The 20,857-nt window shown below is 41.4% G+C and overlaps 1 protein-coding gene across 1 annotated transcript in view; it reads right to left on the bottom strand.

Annotated features, from left to right (window-relative positions):
- LOC122064769 (histone-lysine N-methyltransferase ATX2-like) overlaps positions 1-20,538 on the bottom strand; it is a gene marked incomplete at its 3' end in the record, with an annotated part of 72,633 nt that extends 52,095 nt beyond the window's left edge. The window contains 11 exon segments of the mRNA XM_042628528.1: positions 9,102-9,272; positions 11,644-11,741; positions 11,869-11,961; positions 12,179-12,256; positions 12,259-12,380; positions 16,121-16,225; positions 16,383-16,506; positions 18,933-19,152; positions 19,380-19,454; positions 19,620-19,671; positions 19,820-20,538. Of these exon segments, the coding sequence (XP_042484462.1) occupies positions 9,102-9,272; positions 11,644-11,741; positions 11,869-11,961; positions 12,179-12,256; positions 12,259-12,380; positions 16,121-16,225; positions 16,383-16,506; positions 18,933-19,152; positions 19,380-19,454; positions 19,620-19,671; positions 19,820-20,442 (1,761 nt within the window).
- Positions 20,539-20,857: the final 319 nt, after the last annotated feature.

Below are 20,857 nucleotides of genomic sequence, written 5' to 3' on the forward strand. Positions count from 1 at the left end.
TTTCCTGAAGAGGACTAGTGGACCCTTGAGGAGTTTGAGCACGGCGTAGACTGCTCGTGTGAGAGCTGTGCTGCGGGACAGCAATTCTGAGGCCGAGCTGAGCTCCACCCTGGAGGCCGTGCTGATCTCCACTTCTGAGGCCGAGCTGAGCTCTTCTATGTGATGCCGAGCTGGGCACAACCCTTGATACCGAGCTAAGCTCCAGCCTTGATACCGAGCCGAGCTGTGAACTCTGATGATTTTTGATGATTTACTGTATATACTTGATATGGGAATTTTATTCTTTTTGTGTATATATCATGCCTTCGGGCCAAAATGTATATAATTATTGTATCACCATTTGGGTATCAAGTATATGGAAGTTATTCACAGGTGAAACTTAGTCTTCCGCTGATCTAATGAACTTATGTTAGTGTGTGTATGCTGTGGTGGAATACAGTATCTGATGATCCTGGCAGGTTTGGGTTAACCGGTGTTAACTCGGTCACCGCTCCGGTTCAGTGTGAACAGGGTGTGACACTCCTTGTCCTTCTTCCCTACCCGTCGACCCGACCTCTCGCCTTCAACTGTTATAGCTCTCGCCCTAGCATTTCTCCACCTTTCAGTGCCTCAGCTACTCCCTCCTTTGCCCCTGGTTTTACACCTCTTGTGCCCGCCGCTCTTATCCCTCTGGCCTTCTCCATCACCACCCTTACTGCATCATCACATGTCTCCGCCTCCCCTACTACCACTACTGCTTCTGTAGCCTTGGAAGGCTTTTCCCCACATCTTCAGTCCGCTCAGGCCCCTCCTGAGCACACCACCACCGCCCTTGCCGTGCTTGCTGCCTCCTCTCTAGTTGTGTCATCCATCCTTGGCCTCCTGCCTCGCAACCCAAGACTGTCTTTCCATCCTTCGAGCGCCCCCTAGGACTCCCTCAGCCTCCATCCTTGTCTCTCCAGCTGCCTTGGAACGCACTTCCCCGACTCTCTGGTGTACTCAGGCCCATCCTGAGCTCCCTGAGCCCCCTCAAAATGCATCTCTCATTGGAGCTTCGCAGCTGCATTTTAAAGACATGGGCCCTGCTTTGTTCTCGCATCTTCAAATCACAGGTCCCCATTCTTCTTTGCAAGTTGCTGCCTCGCCTAGTGCCGAAGCCGTAGAAGACTCTTCACCGACTCTCCAATCTGCTCAGGCCTCTCCTGAGCCTGCTTCACCCCTATAACCTTGTGCCTCTCCCCCTGTGGTGGTCAACTCCTTTAAAGCTGCAGTTGCCCCTGTCGTGGTCATTGCTGTGGGTCGCCCCAAGAAGGCCAGGTCCTCCCTCTCCTCTTCTCTTCCTCCCCCAAAATCCCCCTGTGAAAAAATCCAAAGCCCCTACCGTCTTCCCCCTTAAATAGTATCATCGTCAGCCAAAGTTGAGCTCCTCCAAGACCTCCAAAGGGATTATGGCTCCTCCTTGCTCCCCTGAGCAATCGTTGCACCACACCCCCTCTCCTCTCCTATGGCCCCCTGGATCATTTGGAATGTCCGTGGGCTGAACTCCTTTCCCAAACAATCAAATCCTCTATATTAGCGCTCTGTTGGCTTCTAGACTCGTATCCAGGAGCCTAATGACCCTCGCATCTTTGATTCTATCGCCTCCTCCTAGGACTTCCTTTCCAATTACTCCCACTGCCCCAATGGTTGGATTTGGATTCTTTGGAACCCCCTTCCTCCTTAACTTATCATGTATTTCTTCTTCCTCTCAAACCATTCACCTCTCCATCTCCTCCCCCTCCTTCCCCCTCTCTTGCTTCTTCTCCTTCATCTATGCCCTCAACCGCTCTTTGGATAAGATCCCCCTCTGAGATGATATCCGCTCCTCCTCCCTCTCCGGCCACCACCCTTGGGGCATTGCTGGAGACTTCAATGTCATTAGAGCTTCCCATGAAAAAAAATTGGAGGGACTAGATTGGACCTCCCTTCCATTGACCCAATTCAATGATTGCCTTAACGACACTGGTGTCAATGACCTACATAGGTCTGGCCAAATTCACTCGGTTAAATCATCGTAATGGCCCCAAAAAAATCGCCTATAAGCTCTACAGAGCCCTTGTCAATGAAGCCTAGCTTGAAGCTTTCCCCTCCTCCCATGCCACCTTTGAGCTCCCTGGCATCTCTGACCACTCCCCAATCTCCCTCCTTGCTCAGCCCTTGATATCCTTTGGTCCCAAGCGCTTCAAATATTTTGACATGTGGTCCCTCCACCAGGACTTCCTCCCCCAAGTGTAGGAAGCCTAGCCCATCCCTTTCCAAACCCTCTCGTCCCCTCTCATTGCCTTCACCGGAAGCTGCGAATGTCAAGTCTGCCTTAAAAAGCTGGAATGGTAACTCCTTCGGCAACATCTCATCCAATGTCTCCACTTGCAAGAACATGCTTAATCTCATTCAATCTCGTCTCCAACTTGACCCCCACAATTCTCCATTGACCGATGAGGAAAAAGAGGTATCTTCTGAGCTCTGTTCCCTTCTTGCTCAAGAGGAAAACTTCCTTAGGCAAAAATCTAGGATCAAGTGGCTTGGACTTGGCAACTCCAACTCGGCCTACTTCCATCGTTCCATCAAGGCCCACTCCAATGCCAATTCCATCCTCAAGCTTACCTCCCTCTTCAATCCTGAGGAGATCAAAGCTAAAGCGGCCTCTTATTTTTCCACCATCTTCAACCTCCCTTTTCCCACCCCTACCCCCTCCTCCCCTTGACCTCATCAACAAAGCCATCCCTAACCACCTTCTCCCCTCCCTCCTTTCCATCCCTTCCAATGATGAGATTCTAGCTGTTGTCCTCTCCCACAAAGCTAATAAGGCCCTTGGTCCTGACGGCTTTTGCATGGGATTCTTCTTTTCTTGATGGCACATCATCAGAGTTGACTTGATCAAGGCCATCCGAAGCTTCTTCTTCTCCCCTGGTCAAATCTCTGGCATCAACCATACCTTTCTCTATCTCATTCCCAAGAAGGAAGGCGCCAGCTCTATGTCCAACTTCAGGCCCATTTTCCTTTCCAATCTCCTATACAAGTTTATTGCTAAGATTTTAGCCAATCGGATTTATGAGGTAATTGATTTCTCAATCAGCCCCAATCATTTGGCTTTTATTGCTTGTAGGAGCATTTCGGACAATATCTTGCTTTTTCGTGTTGATAAAAAGTCGCACTCCCTGGCTGCCCTTCTCGAAATTGACATTCACAAAGCATTTGATTCCATCCGACGGGACTTAATTGAACAAGTTCTCCTCAAAATGGCGTTCCCACCCCTCCTTTGTTCATTGGATCCCCTCCTGCATTTCCTCTCCCTCCTTCTCTATCCTTGTTAATGGAAACCCTTCTGAATATTTCCCCTCCTCTGTGGGTATGCGGCAAGGTTGCCCCATTTCTCCCTTCCTATTCTCCCTTGCGCTTGAGGTCTTGTCCCACTCCATCCAATCCTCCACCAATTAACATCTCATCTCCCCTATCCCCAAATCCAAGTCCCTTTTACTCACTCATCTCGCCTTTGCTAATGATCTTATAATCTTATCCAAAGCCGACCCAAAAACTATTTCCTCCCTCATGTCTTTCCTCCACCTCTTTGAGTCTCTCTCGGGTCTCCGCATTAACCACCGTAAATTCAGCTTGTTCGTCTTTGGGGTCACTGGTATTTATCACGAAAATCTTCTCCATATCATTGGATTCCACCTTGGCTCCCTCCCTCTTAAATATCTGGGTCTCCCCCTCATCCCTTCCAGCCTCTGCCCACCACTGCTCCCTATTCTAGACCAGATGAGGAGAAGGCTCCAACTCTGGAAACAAAAGATGCTCTCTTATACCGGCCGCTTGGTTCTCATCAGATCTGTCCTTCAATCAATGTCGCTTTATTGGTCTAGTGTCTTTGCCCTTCCCACTACAATGTCCAAGCCTATTGAGTCCCTTCTCTCTTCCTTCCTCTGGAAAGGATCCGATTACTCTAAATTCCTCCATCCTATATGCTAGGACAAAGTCTGCCTTACCAAGTCTAAGGGTGGCCTTGGGGTGCATAGGCTCAAAGACATCAACTATGCCAGCATTCTCAAGCTCATCTGAAAGATTGCCTCCAAACAGAACAGCATCTAGGTCTCTTGGATCTACTCCTCTCCTCTCAAACATGACTCTATCTGGACTGCTTCTCCTTCTGATGCCTCATGGATCTGGCGCAACATCCTTTCCAATCGATCCCAGGTCCTTAATGCCATTTCTTATTCCATAGGGACCGGTTCCAATACCTCCCTCTGGCTAGACCCTTGGCACCCTATTGGCATCCTCCTCACCTCCCCAGATTCTCTACTCCTCGGGTTTGCCCAAATCTACAATTGTTGCCTCCATCCTTTTGCAGGGAGAATGGACCTCCCTCCTCCCCCCCCTTTGGCTAACCTCTGGCCTCCCTCCATCCGATCCCCCAGCCACCTAGGCAAGGAAGATAAAATCACTTAGCTCCCCTCCCCAACCGGGAAGTTCTCCTCTGCATCTTGTTGGAACCAAATTAGTACTCTGGGAACCCTCGCCACAGCTTAATAGTTTGGCACTCCCTCTGTAACTGCCTCCCTATGCAGACCTTCCTCATCCCATCGCTACATCCCGGTCTCTCCCTTGTTGCCTCTATTGGAATGGGGTTGAAAATACTGGCCATCTCTTCTCTTGCCCTTTCTCCTCCTCTGTCTGGAAGAAGGTTCTCCGCAGCTGTTGGTCGGCCCATAAATCTCCCCACACCTTGTGTAGAGAATGGATCTGGGTTGATATGACCTTCTACGGCTCCACCATCTGTGACACGGTAGGGAAACTGGCTTTTTGTGCTACCATCACCCATCTTTGGATGGAGCGCAATCTTCATAGATGGACTTCCAACTCTCACTCCTTCGAGAAGATTTGGAAATCCATCTATATTGATGTTAGTTCTAAACTTGGCAGCCGCAACCATTGCAAGGCGCCTGACTCCGTAAAGAATAGACATATTGTTGCCTCCTGGGGTCTTCCCCGTTTTGGTCGTATCCTCTCCCCCCTACTTGTTTCCTCTTGTTTTGGTTTGGCTGGCTCAACCAGAGCTGTTTCCCTAGGTTAGCCCCCTCTCTGCCTTGCCTTTCTTATAGGCTTTGTGGCTTTTTAGCCTCTCCCCCCCCCCTCTTTTCCCACCTCATATATTCTCTCCTCTGTTTGGTAATGAAATTATTTTATCATCAAAAAAAAAAAACAAATGATGTCATTGGCTCACTAAGGCTAAGCTTGGAAGCCAAAAAAAGAAATCATCGTAGGACAAAAATCATGATGACACTGATGATGAGCTAATGTGTATATCTCTCTCCTCTTTTTCAAAAAATTCAATTTTTTTCTTCACTTAGCTTCCTAACATAGCCTCAATTCCACATCAGTAGAAGCCATATAAAAATGATACCCTCCCTGTCCAATAGTAACTGGACAATTTTCCTTTCTTTTGGGGGGTCTCTCCCAAGCTATTAGCTCATGGTATAAAACGAATTAGGGATCCCTCATAAGTTCACAATTTTATCCTTTTCATTTCAATATTTGGAAATAAGTGGAAAAGGAGTTTCTATATGGAAATAGGTATTTGCTTCATCCACCATTCCTTCAAAAAAATTGTAATTTTCAAAAAGCATGGTCAAATTGAGACAGGTGAGTATATGCCTTCAAAAGTTTTCAAGAACTTTCACATGAGTTCATGGAGTCTCAATTGAATAGATCTTTTTTTCTCCTTTTTTTTCTTTTAATAATATTAACCTTGAAGTTTTCCATAACTGCTCCTCGTGATTCCCAATTAATCCATACAATATCCATGCATGCACCCCAAAAGCAACTTTCACTTCTTCTCTGTAGGCACAAAATATAAGCACCACAATAACCATACCATACCTTTTTAATACATGAGCCCCTACAACGGGTTTGGGGTGGTACTGAGCCTCCAAAAAATGCTCTAAATGATTCATAATTATCCACATTTGAAAGATCCACACAAGGGAACATGATTTTAATCTAAGTCAAGAACTTGAAGTATCGACCAAAATTTCAATATCAAGCTAGGCCGAGACAAGACGGGGGGGTCGAATTGGATTTGTACCTGGTTTCAAGCCATTTTGACCAAATTTTGAGTATTTCGCATGTTTCGACCTTATTTCACAAGTTTCGACCAGAACTTGGTTGAACCTCACTTATCCCCATCGAAACTTGTCTGTTTCAACCACCTGGTCTAGAATTGGTATTGAACCAAGTTTGGTACTTATTTATGCCAAATATCTTTTAAGTTCTCCATTTACTTAAGAGATTATTCATAAATAAGTAAATACCCCCCATTTGAATCCAATTAAATTAGTTGAAAATTCAAATTCCAAAAAGGGTAAAAATTCAATCCCTCAATTCAAGAAAAAAAACTGAATTTTTTGTTCTAGGGGCAATTTTTCAGCTTTCAAATGATGAGGCTTTTCTCAAATCAGAAAATTCAATAAATCTAATCATGGTAAAACATTACTAAAAACCAAAGGAGCAGTAAAATAATCGTTTGTTTTGATATCCAAATTTATTTTCATTCGGGAAGCATGATTATATTTATGGAATTTTCAGATTTAAGAAAATCCTCAGCATTTGAAAGTTGAAAAATTGCCCCTACAACAAAAAATCTAGTTTTGTTCTTGAATTGAGGGATTGACTTTTTAAACTTTTTGGAATTTGATTTTTCAATTGGATTCAAATAGGGGGGTATTTACTTATTTATGAATAATATCTTAAGCAAATAGCTTACTTAAAAGATATTTGGCATCAGTAAGTACCACACCAGCATTTGGCATAAATCGGTGCCAAATCAAGTTCAACCCACCAGCAAACTTCGGTCAACACCACAAGTACTATTTTAAGTGTTCTTTTTGTGAACCTAATTCATGGATTAAGTATAAAAGGACAAAAATAAGCAGCACACAAAAAAATCAGGGCCAAAAAGCACTTTTTAGGCCTCTAAACCAAGGCTTCGAGTCTGCTCAGAAAAATTACCAGGTTTTGACCTGGTTTTGCAAGTTTCGAGCTGGGTCAAAAGTGGCCTCGAGATCAAATTCTCGATCCTTGCAAGGGAACACCCATTCTTTGTGCTCAAATAACTCATAACATGAGCAAGAATCATTTCACTACATAATACATTTAATTCCAATTATACATGAATAAAATTAAGGAAAATTCCTAGCACTCCACTTAACTTACACTCTATTTACGCAAACTCCCCTTTAGAAATTTCAACTCTAAGGCTCTGATTGCCCCAAAAAGTGAACTCTTACCTCTTCTTCTCCTATACTATTTTGAAATGGCCACATTACCCTCTAGTTAACCATTTCTCATCACCTGCGAGCTTCCATTCTTTATTATTTTTTATTTTTCATCATTTTCTTAGTTTATTAATCCTATTATTTTAATTTATGTTTCTTCTGTGGAATGCAACGAAATGGTTCATCCCCTCGTTGGATCTCCTGTAGCTCCCGCACCCTCCCCTCACAACTCCCTAAGGTGGAGTTGAAGCATTTAACCTAGGGAGGTACTCTACTGGTGACGACTATGATAGATGTGCTTGGAGAAGAAGCCAAAGACCAGATGGTAGATTTGGTTGGAGAAGCCAAAGACCAGTGGGAGAAAGCCATTATGGAAGACCGAGATTGCCACTGAACCATGTGGAGGCGGAGCGGAGGAAGAAGCTTAACAGCCGGTTCTACATGCTTTGATCGGTGGTCCTTACCATATCGAGGTTTGACTATCATCACTTGCAGATCCAGTGTATGGCAATGGACTGAGAACTCATTGAAGATGACACATTGACACATGCTAAAAAAATATCCCTCTCTAGCTAGAGTCCCATGAGAGTAATATACAGATCAAAGCTCGATCGGTCCTTTTTTTTTTGCCGTGGCAAGTGAGCGTAGTTATCCCGCTGCCTTGCTGCACTTATTAATTGGTACCTCGAAAGTGGTAATCATTCCATCCTCATGACTCCATCCGATTTCATCCTGCAAAATTTCCTCAACTCGGCTGGATATCTTCATCTCTTTTTCTGAATTCGGTTTTTGTAGATCCAACTCAGTTCTCTGGGTAGGGTCTTGCTACTGGACTCACAATTTTTATCCAGGATTGTTGATTTGGTGTCTCCTTTGCAGGTCTCTTGGTTTTTAATACCTTTTTTTTCTTCTAAAGAAACACAAAAATTAAAAAGCCCCTGGTTCTTTTGGATCAATACAATGATACTTTCTTCCAGTGAAGCTAATACAGAAGATATTTCTAATAGCGTGGACAGAAGAGGAGGGGCTTTGGGGAAAGATGAGATATCACAGGGGCGGGATGTGTAGCAAGGGAGGGTGAGAGTGAGGGTAAGGGTGACGGGTGACTGGTGGGGGTGGGGCGAAGGAGGGATTTGCAGGGTGGATGGGGGTGGTCCTGGGGTAACAGCGGGGGTGGAGTGGGGGCGATCAGTAAGAGGGGGATGGACCATTTTGCAGCATTCCATGGAACAAGAAGAAGAAGAAATTAAAATAACAGGATTAATAAATTAGAAAACAATAAAAAAATAATAATAAAGGATAGAAGCTCACAGGTGATGAGAACCGGTTAATAGGTTAATGAGGGGTAATTTGGCCATTTCAAAATAGCAGGGGAGAAGAAGAGGTAAGAGTTCACTTTTGGGGGGAATCAGAGGTGGAACTTATGAAAGGGGAGTTTGAGTGAATAGAGTGCAATTTCAGACGAGTGATAGAAATTTTCCCTAAAATTAAACTTGATCCCAAGCTAATAATGTTCCATGTTGGAAACATTTTATTTTAAAGATCAAGATCATAATTAAAAGGTAATGATATGCGTATAAATGAATATATTGACCTCATAATGTAATCAGGAGATATACACTTATTGAATAGCTCCAGAATAATAAGATCGGCAGATATGAGAACAACTCACGGAAATATTTCAGAAGAGGACTAACCCACATAAGTACAGCAGATCACCAAGAATAATGCAACATGAAACAGAAACCACCATGTTGGAAATGTACATACCATTAACATACTTGTATAGGAAACAGTGAATAAAAAATGTACGTGTATGAGATCAAAAATTTTATGGTTCAAAAAACCAAACATGTAAGAACCAGATTTGTCAGCCATCTGCACTCCACCTCTGCCACGAACACCATTAAACAAAACTTCATGCACCTTTCTTATCCTTTTGTAAATTTTGTTCCAGCAAGCTCATGGAGTAGCTCCTTTGAACTGCCAAAAAAAGAAATCAAAATCAAAATCAAAATGAAATCATATCACATAAGGAAATCGTGACATTCATAATAAACAAACACAATGTGCTGCTGTCATCTGACATTGATAACAGGACATATTCCAGTGTTTTCTACTCCTACCTCATGCACCAATGCCACCATTAAGTTCGAATCACAAGAAACCAAGAAGGAAAACTCAGTAACAACCCAAATCAAAAGTCTAAAAATATGCTGACAGATATACTCCTGTCCAAGGTTTAGAGTATCGGTATCAGGTATCATATTGGAGGGTGATTTTAAGAGAAATATCATATCGTATCAGAGAGGCGCAAGATATGCAAAAGATATGGATGGAAATGGTCAAAAAACATTTGAAATAATTAGAATACATGCAAAATACAGTTAAAGCATAAAACACCATAAGGACCTTAGATGTGCGCGGGGGTTATCGGGGGTATTTTGGGAAGATTCTAAAACACTATAGGGGTTTTGAACCCTAGATGGAGTGGTGAACTTCACCACGTGGTGAAGGAAAACTTCTCCCAATAAGTAATATATAAAATATATCATGTATAAAAAAAGGAGAACAAAGTACAACAAGACAAGTGCATTCAATTGATTATGTATAAAGGATGACATTTCTTACATGTACTAATACCAAAAAGATGTCATCTTCAGTTTGGAGAAAATTTAGGGTTTTGATGCAAAAAAAAAAAAAACTAGTTGGATGCAATCATTCAGGTTGTTTTTCACTAATTTAGTGATCCAGTACAACAAAAAAAAAAAAAATTTACATGCGCAAATCTAGTTTCGACCCTTGATTGCAGACTATTTATTCCCCAAATGATGATGAAATCAACATGCTAGAGTCATTTTGCAAGTAGAAGCAAGAAATCAAGTTGATCTTTCCAAAAACAAATTTATTAGAATACCTTACAGGAGTTCTCGATAACTGTTTTGCAGCAACGGATCATGTTCTGTAGTTAAAAAGAGATGAATCAAGAGTATCAATAGGTATCAACCCGATACAGTCAATACAATTTGTTTGTAGGTATCATATTGGCACTGTATCATATCGCTCTACCTTAAAGATATGATGTGTATTGGACATATTGGTTAGTTTTGGTGGATACGGTAGGATACTTAAAAACTTGATCCTGGTCAATAAGCAGGATAGGGATTACAGGGTAATTTGGTAGCTAAAAACTGAATTCAGCATCCTGATGAGATGTTGACAGGGTGTTCCCAGCAGCAATAGGTTATCGGATACCCACCATTAGCCCAGTTAGGCCAAAGATATACATCTAGAGCCTCTGATACACATCTCCCCTAGACTTATTAACACAAACTCCAATCCATGCAACATACAGAAAACTGGATGACATAATACGGTTATAGTAACACTCATAGTAAACAAATGCAATGTGGTGCCGTCATTTGACATATATAACATGACAGATTGTAGTGTTTTCTACTTCTCCATTTTCTACCCCTACCTCATGCCTCAATGCCACTATTAAGTTTGAATCACAAGTAACCAACACAAGGAAAACTCAGTAACAACCCGAATCATAAGTCTGAAAATATTCTGATATACTACGGTCAACAAGTAGGATAGGGATTATAGGGTAATTTGGTAGGTAAACACTGTATTATGGGATATTGACCGGATCCTTTCAGCAGTAGATTATCTGATACCCACCATCAGCCCGGTTAGGTCAAAGATGTACATCTAGAGCCTCAGATACACTCATACACATCTCCCCAAGACTAATTTAACACAAACTCCAATCCATGCAACATACAGAAAATTGATCATGTAATAGTTGTCAAATGGACCAAACATTTAAAATAATAACAAAAACAGATGTACGTGCTTATCATTTAGAAAAGACAATCAAGTCTATACAACATATAAAAGGTTGTGCTACCCATTACATCAAATAATACACTAACTGCAAAATACATTCAAATAAAACACTTCAGAGATATATCGACCAAAACATTAAGCCATGGCAGCGGCTACACAGAACCATTGTCTCCTACAGAACAAGGAGACCTCTCTTTTTCCATTTCCTATTCTAATAAGTAATGGACATAAGATGGCCAGCACTCCAGCACTCCAGCACCAGAGCCAAGACAAGGTTGGAGTACGTAGAATACAGTCAAACAGTAACTGCATTTGCATGAAGAAATACCATATAAAGTTAAGAAACCATGAAACCACCATTCAGAAAAATTGGTAAGTCAAGAAACAAAACCACAGTTCCTTAAGAATCATGAAAGAAACAAAATAATATGTCCCAGCCTCAGCACCAAGTACCAAACTCTGAAAGAAAGAATAAGGAAACACAAATGAAACAACTAACCTGTTCTCCAGTATCTGCTGTAACTCTAAACAGAGGTCGAAATTTTGATTCAGGGTCTCTCAGCACTTCCATCATATAGAAGGTACTTACACTTGGATCTGAGTTTAGGAGAAAAAACAATGTGACACAATTCAAACACCCCACACAATAAAAAATGAGCCAGATGAATTTCTAGCCAATAAATACTAAGGGAAACTTAAACAAGGTCTTAGAAATATACTTCACCTGAAATGGAAGTAAACTTCCTCTGAGCTATATAGCCTTCCGGCCATATGTACTGCTCATTGTGAAAATAATCAGAGTCCTTGACCAGATTTCCTGCAAGATAATTATGTGCAGACAAAAGAAAAATGAGTTATTTCCACTCTCTCAGTTCCTTTCAAGAAGCATAACATAGTTAACTACTAATTCATTAACAAATGCGTAATAGTCAGTGTAAAGCACTTCAAAACAGAAGGTCCGCAGCATAATGGTCTACTGCACAAATTAAAATCTTAATCAATAGACAGTGGGCATCTGAAATACTGAGAATCACCTAAACTTATTACACGGAGATCTCCAAATTCAAGTGGACAACTTTGTTTGCCTTCTGCTGTTCCATGTGACACCCTTCACCTATTACATTAACATCACGATCGCTACTTCCATCCTCAGCATTGGCATTCCAACAATCATCAGTGTTGATCTTAATTTGCAAACTCAACATGCTTTCTGGGAGCTTTTGTTCACTCAGGTACCTGGTTAAAAAAAAAAAATAGTTTTAAGATGCTGCATCACAGCCAGTAATAAGAGGGTCTACTGTTCACTTGTACATGAACTCATCAAACTATGAGCTCTCACTTTTCAATTGTCAGTTATTTATTAAAAAGAAATAAGTAAACAAAAAGGTTTGGAAATCCAAATTTTAGTAGATAGAAACAACCCGCAAGAAAGAAAAAAGTAATTTCTCCAAATCTGATGCACAAAGAAAACACCTCCAAGTATAAAGAAGCACCTAACAACGCTGATATAAGAGGTATTTTTCTTTTGGGTGACTAGTAAATGCATTAGAAGGGGAAGGGAAAAAATAGCCCCAAAGGAAAGTTACAAACCCAATAAGGGATACAAAAGCGATAAAGGGCACCAATCAGGGCCCACATGACTTCAAAGAACTTCTACAGCCCGGCCCGGATGCCCAACCAGAGGAGAAGGACAAATCGGTCCGAACCAGGAAGAGAACCACAATCCCTAACCCTAACATCTCAACACAACAATTCCTAGACGCCAACAGGAAGGAGCACCACCGGAGAAGAGGCAGACACGGTGGAGTAGTGCTAGCCTTGCAAAGGGCCTTGGCCAAGGAGGCAGCTGGCCTAGCAAATGGGGTCCCCACAATTGAAAGAGCATCGGCCTTTCTGAGGGCGACAGTGGAGTGGCTGCCAACCGAGAGCGGCCCAGGGGCTGTGTTGAAGAGGCTACTGTCGATCGGGATAAAAGTCCAAACCAACAGATTGAAAGGCAGGTTTCCAGTAGCCGGCAGGCCCAACGGGGAAGGTAAACAACGAGGGTGGAGGCCAACGCAGCGAGCAGGTGGACAGACCAAGCGAGCCTAGCATCCGGAAGGGCAGGCAACTTTGGAAGGGCAACAACCAATAGGGATGGCAGGCCTTGCGGAGTGGCGTCCAAAAGGGCTTCAAGCATGGCGAGCAGCCAACCAAGTGGCAGAACCAGAGAAGCAAGCCAGCGGACAAACCAAAGGAGCATGATGGCCAACCGGAGCCTAATAGGAGAGGTGTCCAGAAGGGCAGCAAGCCTAGCGGTCATATACTGACCAAGCATGGTAGGTGGCCGGTGGGAAGACTAGTTGCGCAGTTGCAGCAGCCTCAACACTGATCGAGATGATTGATGCTAGCAACTACAAGAGAAGAAGGGAAAGTGAGTGGAGGAGGAAGAATGGAGAGGGCGAGAGAAGAAGAGGAAGAAGGAAGAGGGGAAGGAGAGATGCAGATGAAGGAGAAGAAGAGTAGTGGAGGAGGGAGGGAGGGAGAAGAGAAGAGAAAGGGAGAGAAGGCGAAGGGAGAGGGGGAGAGGAAGAGAGGGGGGGAGCAGCCTGGCCGTGAGCGGCGGCCTCCTTCGCTTTGCTTCTATCACTAGGATTTCGGGAGCAAGACTTTCAGGAGACTAGACAGGTTCAAAAGTATTGAATGATTTGAATCTGAATATTGGATGATATAAGAGGTATTATCTACTCAAAAATTGCAAGTTTGAAGTCCTTTTTTCTTTCTTTTCTTTGGCGTGGGGGGTGGTGGGGAGGCATAAACAAACCAAACCTATTTCCTATGCAAAGTGAATTTGCACTATCCATTTCTTAGCATTGTGAACTATGAAATCATAATCAAAGAGTTACAGGCAAGGATTCTATACCGATCTGGATCGGTACAGATCAATCACTTTTGCCCCTTATTTTTCAAAAAAAGTACAGTTTCTTTACGGTTTTACCCCTGAAATGGATCAATCAGGTATCGGTATCAATTTCTTTAAGGGCGATTTACAACTTTCAAATGCTGGGGTTTTTCTCAATTCTGAAAATTTTATAAATCTGATCATGGTAAAACATTGCAAAAAAACTAAAGTCCGGTAAAATAATCTTTTGTTTTGATGTCCTTAAAATTATTTTCATTCAGATGATTTTAACACCATTCGCACACTTTAAAATAAGTATCTGATTGGAACATAACTTTGTCATTACAACTCAGATTTAAGTAATCTTAGACTTATTGGAAAACTGGTTTTGTGCTGCAAAGTCTCATGTAAAAATAAAATCATTTGACCAGTAAAACTTATTATAGAACAAAAGCATTTCTCTAAATGTTGATTTACTATAACTTAATGTTGATCTTTGATGAGTTGATGTGGCTTAATGTTGATTTTTTTCTGATGCAAGGTATATGTAGCATACTAAATAATGTCAGAAAATAGTGAAAATAAAAAATAACATTTGGCCGCATTGTTCGCCTTGTCGCTTGAGAGCTTAGGCAGCCCTCCAATGCCTTGGTTTGCCTTGTCACTATGGCAACTACGGTTGAGCGGTGAGATGCCTAACCTATTGAGGGGTGTGATACAATGATACCCAAAACCTAAGGAGTGAGATACCATTCCACTATTCTTCTCCCACCCTTCTCAACCCCTCCATCGATTCCTTTTGTTTTTTTACCTTTTATTTGTTGTCGAAAGAGAGTGAATTGAAGAGTACGACTCACACTTGAATACCAGAAGCATCATATAAGATCAGATTGAAGAAGCAGCTACAAAGCCCCAATCGATCCAAGGTGTCAGGGTTTTGGAGCCAAATCGAGATTGACTAGAGATCCCCATCCAGCAAGCTTTTGCTTAAAGCCTTTTCGGGGTTCTGTTGAGCCCCCTAAGGGACACCTTCGACCTTGGTTTGAAGGCCATCAGAGGCCTAGACAGCCAGCTACACCTCTCTCCCTCTCTGCTGGTCAAAACCCTGTTTCAGCCAGGGTGGTCCAGGTGTTGTAGCTCAATTGAAGGACTGTTGCAAGGATTACTTGGTTGAAGGACTGTTGCAAGGAATACTTGGAGGATTATATAGGCCTATTTAGGCCCTATTTTGTTCAGGTGTGAGACTTCTGATTTCCCTATTCTCTAAGATATATTTCAGCCCTAGTTATGGGTTTTACTTTGATCTGTCTGGGTTCTCTGATATGAGATCAGATCCGTAATTGGTTGACAGTAGTTTAATATTGGGGTTTGTTTACCTAGGGTGTACCTACCTTACATTAAATATTTATGCAGCACAAGCCATACATACGGTAATCAGAGTAAACAGTTAAACCTATAGCCTTGACATTTTTAATCTTAACAACAAGATATTGCCATCCTAGGCACGAGGTATCTTAGAGGCTAAATCAATAATGCCTCCAATGCCTCCTGGGAGGAGCTGAAGGGTGATTGATGAAAAACTAACATCAATAAGAAGGCGATTTGAGGACAAGCCCAGAAATTTTCAGGGGAGATCTACAAATGATCAAAAGGAGAAGGTATTTTAGTTCCATTGGGAAAAAAAATGCTAGATTAAGCAGATACTAAAATTTCCCTTCAAGGCCTCAAAAAGATAAGTGTTGGGTAACCAGGAGGTGGAAAGAGATCTAATAGATGCCATTTGAAAGATGGATCAGAATTCAGAAGGAAATCCTCGGAGACTCACAAATAATATCAACTGTCTACAGAGCATAGGCTTCGGACGGTCCCATGCTCCTATCGATGCAAAAGAGATCTCTGATCATATGCTAAAACAATGTAATGAAGACACTCCAAACATAGAAAAATATCTTCACTATATTGCATCAAAGTATTTGCGCAATGCTGTATGGTTAGAAAAGAAAATTAAGGACTTTCCTCACAAATGCAACAGCCTACAATTAAATATGATGCCATAAGCTACTAAAATAAATTCGATTCTCATAGAAAGCCTTACATTTTTGCCTCTTCTAAGCTTCGAAGGAAGCGTGGGTGCTTGCTCTTCAGATGGAAAGAAGAAAGAAGGCCTCTAACAAATGAGATGACCTGCTTCATACTAATCCTGGCAATCATGAAAAGTATTATATATTAAGAACAATTTTAGTAAAAGCCAAGCCACTTCATTGTGAAGATCAGTGTCAAGGAAACCGCAAAGATGTAAAATAGCAAGCTCCGAGTCAAGTTCTACTATCTCTTCAGACATTAGAGTACTTACAAACCTGGCAAAATCATGAGTTCCAAAAAATTGCACTGGAATTGATCTCTCTGCTGAAGTTGGCTTTAAACCTTTATGAGCACTAATATGTGCTTCATTCATAACTATTGCTGGCCACATAGCATGACCTGCACAAAAATGGCAAGCATTGAGGTGCTTCCATAAACATTAAAAATGGTAGACATGTTCTTTGCAAAAATAATAAATAGAGCAGAAGGTAGGGTTTTTTTGTTTTCATTACTAAATTTTAATGGAGGTGTTAAGGTATTCTAGGGTTTTTTTTTTTCGGGAATGGGAGGATTTGTTGTTCTTGAGGACTTTCTCTCCCATTGTTCCAATTTTATATTTTCATTTTGAAAATTTGTCAGGTAGTTAGTAAAAAATCGAGCTAAACAAATACTTCTAGATAATACTTGAATCTCACACATGGAAGATCTTAGGGCAGGATGACATAGCTGGCTTAATTGCCAACTCAATTCAACTGAGCAAAACTCATCTATATTTGGAGTTGGATAAGACAGCAAAAATATATCAATGAAGACTGAAATGTTCCGAGTATCCATAAGTCTCTTCTTGAACAAGGTTCACAGCTTAAGGCAAGAAATCGGCAACAGACCTTATGGAACACAATGGAGGCATGGAAGAAACCTTTGAAGTCAATTACACAATTACCTACTTCAAGACTCTAAATCATGAATTGGAGGATGTATGGGAAATTAAATATATGAATGGGCTGTTTGACTATCCAAGATCAAATAGAGTTCATAGACACTGCCAGTTAATTGATTTCAATTAAATTACCCTGTATCTAGAAGAAGAAGAAAATACAATGGCAGTAAACCCCCAATGCACACTCTCTCACTGCCGCAAGACAAATCATGCTCTCCTATATGAAAGCACTCATGGGAAGAAACACTGAAAGATGCTGAAGTATGCGCATGTGAGGAGACAAAAATAGAACACACACACACACATGCACGTAGAAGATATTGGTTGTCCACTAAATCTAATAGCAGCTATGTTATTACCTCAAGCTCCACAGTGTCAGGATAATGAATCAGTTATCCACCATTACATCCACCACAGACAAAACGCATTTATATTGGAAAAAAGGAACCTCGAAATGCAGTGATACACTATTCCCCAGAGTCGAGCAAAGATCAACCACTTCTCTCTTACCAAATCAGGTATTGGTGGCCTACCAAAAACCAACCTCATCCAACACTAGTATGTTGACATCAATATAAAAATCCCTTCCGTCTTTTAATTAGTTCTTCATTGCTTTCAAGAATTCAATTTAAGAACTCCAATTAGAAAAACAATAAAAAAGCAATTTTTGTTAACAGGTCCAGCCATCCTCTCCTTGCTGTTAACATCTGTTTCAGTGTGTGTACTTCTTAATTCCAAAATCATTCAAATCCCCAAACATAACAAGCACGGATGACTATTTCCCATGGTTATTGAGGTTTCCGACTGAAGAAAGCTGAAAAGCGGTGAATTATCCACCGCATATAGCCTATCATATCGAGGATCGCTCTTGACCGCAATGAGAACAGCTCAACCAATGGAGGTCAAGATCCTCCAATTGATACTCTAAACAAAAGAGCCATGTAGGGAGTGTTACAACCACTTATCCCAAAAGCTTGAGCTGTTAAGGGCAACAACAATGTATATAAACACCACCCACACATACATGCAGGCCTGTACACAGTCGGCCCTGCCTGTGACATGCATTCAAAAGGAAATACTATCACGTGGCACCGAGGAGAGAAAGTGTTGGAGAACCACGTTGAACTTCCCAGGGTTCGAACGCTAGACACCAATGTATATCAACAGGAAGACGATGTAATGCTGACTTATTTTTCCGTTTTATCTTCTTTTTATATTAGGGGGGTACCCCTCTTACTTGTTCCCTCCCATCTGTGAAACTTGACATCCCTAAGCAAAGGGCCCATCTCACTACTTATACCATTTGATCTGATGGTCTAATAACTGTCCTATCACAATCCAATCACAAAATGCATTGATCTCCAAAAAATATTGTATTAGTATTTGTGAAAAAGGATACCCAAAAAAAAAGAGCAACCCAGTGCACGAGGGTACTAATTTATATAAATTAAGTTATGTGTAGCATAAGAACAAGGATAGATCCTACAAGGTATTCTTGTCCCTCACAATCAAATGTACTCATTTGTCAAAAGGAAAATCAAATGAACCCATATAATTTCGAGGACACTGTACTTTCAAACTAACAGTGGTAAGCAGCAACAACAATGTGATAGAAAGAACAGTAGCACAGAGGAGTTCTCATATGCGGTTATGACAAACAACTTTTTCCCATCCTAAAATGAAAATGGGAAACAACAACTGTGTGATAGGAACCAGATAGTACAGAGAAAATCCTCTATGTGGTTTTAACTTTTTAAGAGACTTATTCAGGAATCTACAAAAATCAACTTTAACTGCTCCAAAATGAAAATTGGGAGCATAATGTACTCTTCAAATATGTAAAGTAATTTACCGAAGAAAAAAAAAATCCAAATAGCTGACAAACCTGTAACTTTTGCCCATATGATATCTCCAGGTTCAAGCTCTTGACAGTTATCAAGATCGGCAGCCAGCACAATCATCTCACCATAATCCAGGCCTTTAATACCCACATTCTTAATTCTACATCTCAAATTCAACTGCTGCATTTCCTCACGAGAGAGATGAAATCTAACCTTCTCTTCAGAGAGAATCAAACTTTCAGAATCACCATCTGCATATCGAACCTGCACTTTTGTTCAGCATGCATCACAAACTGGCTTGCATAGATGTACGCAAATACATTTTCAACAATATACACAAAAGCATAGTTTGACAACAACAAAACCTAGGCAATTCTGTGGTTTCTACAAGACTCAGAAAATTAAATTGAAAATTTTTGCACGTTAGTGTTAAAATATGCGATACAACTGATTTGAAGAATAAATTCAGATGGTGATGTTGAGAACCATACTTGATGCTGGTTGGTCTCTAAATTATACCCAACAATGGAACCAGAATACCATTCATCATCCAATTGCCAGTAGAGCTGCATTCAACCAGCTCATAAGTTACAAGTTAGGTTCATATGTGATCAAATCCACATAAGAACATTAGATTCTTTAACAGCTGTATTCTGTCTACATGGCTGTACTAAAAGCATTGAGCTGAAAATAAACAACGCACAGCACCTAAGGCCAAGACAACTACTTGCCTTGCATTGTAAGCCAATGAAAGTATCTGGTTTAACATCTTCAAAATTCAACCTGCAACCAGAACATGTAAGAATTACAATATAGGTATTTGTCGTTCATGGTTAGGGTCGCCTTGTGGAGTGATAGACTCCATTTTCATGTGAAGAAGAAATTGAAGCTCGCAGCATTTACAATAATAATATAAAGAGAAGAAACTTACTCCACCCATCTCTTTGTGCGACACGAACCCGAAGAGACCCTCCGCCTATAAGTTCTCTGCCCACCCATTGACAATCTCAGTCTCCTTGTACCATCTGGATCGCTCTTACTCTTCTTAGCTATTCTCCTGGTCTTAACCGAATCAAACCCAACATCCAATTCGTCAGTTCGATTCTTTTCCAAATGACCATCTCCAATGTCGTCACCCTCAAACCGACTTCCTCCAAAAGCTACCCTTAGCTCAACTCCATTAGGGCTCTTTGATTCTGATTCAATCCGTTTGGTCACAGAATCAAAGAATGGGAGCTTCTCCACGCAATGCCGAGTCCTCTTATCCCTCCTGGTGTAGACATTACAGAGAAGGGGCTTCTGCGACTTCGACTCCGACCCTTTTTTGCCTGAATCATCAGGACAATCACCGATAGGTTCATCGATGAGATTTCGAGCTTTCACTTTCTTGGACATGACGTTCGATGATTCACTACCACTTACACAAGGAGCAGGAGCAGCAGTAAAGTAGACGTGATGAAGGGGCAAGTACCTTATCGGAATTCCGGTTTCAGTCTCTTCTTCTTCATGAATGAACTTCTGCAAATTCACCGCCATGGATGAGGAGGAGACCATTACAAAATCATCAAACACTAAAAAGAGAATTTTGTGAATCAATGATTTGTTTTATATTGATTTTAGATTAAATTTGTCTTGTTTCTCTCTTGGGATTTTGAAGGAAAGCTATCTTTCCCACCCAAAATAAGCCGTTTCCCGCCGTATGAGTGGGAATGAGGTGGAATATTTAATTACAGGGAGGATGAGGAAATGAAGCAATCCTTCTTGCTTTGTGCTTTGTTTCCAGATGTGTTTACGGTTAAAGAAATTGGTGCTTTACAGGGTTGGATGTGACAATTATTTAGAAATGCTAACACATTGGCTGAAGCTAGGGACTAAAAGCTTCTTGCTTGTTTTTATGGACTGAAGTTCCTCAGTGTGTAAAGTGCATCATGCTATCTGTGAGTTTGCAGTATTGATTGCATCCATGTAT

This window comes from Macadamia integrifolia, unplaced genomic scaffold (assembly GCF_013358625.1).
Source record: "Macadamia integrifolia cultivar HAES 741 unplaced genomic scaffold, SCU_Mint_v3 scaffold1753, whole genome shotgun sequence".
NCBI classification, from domain to species: domain Eukaryota; kingdom Viridiplantae; phylum Streptophyta; class Magnoliopsida; order Proteales; family Proteaceae; genus Macadamia; species Macadamia integrifolia.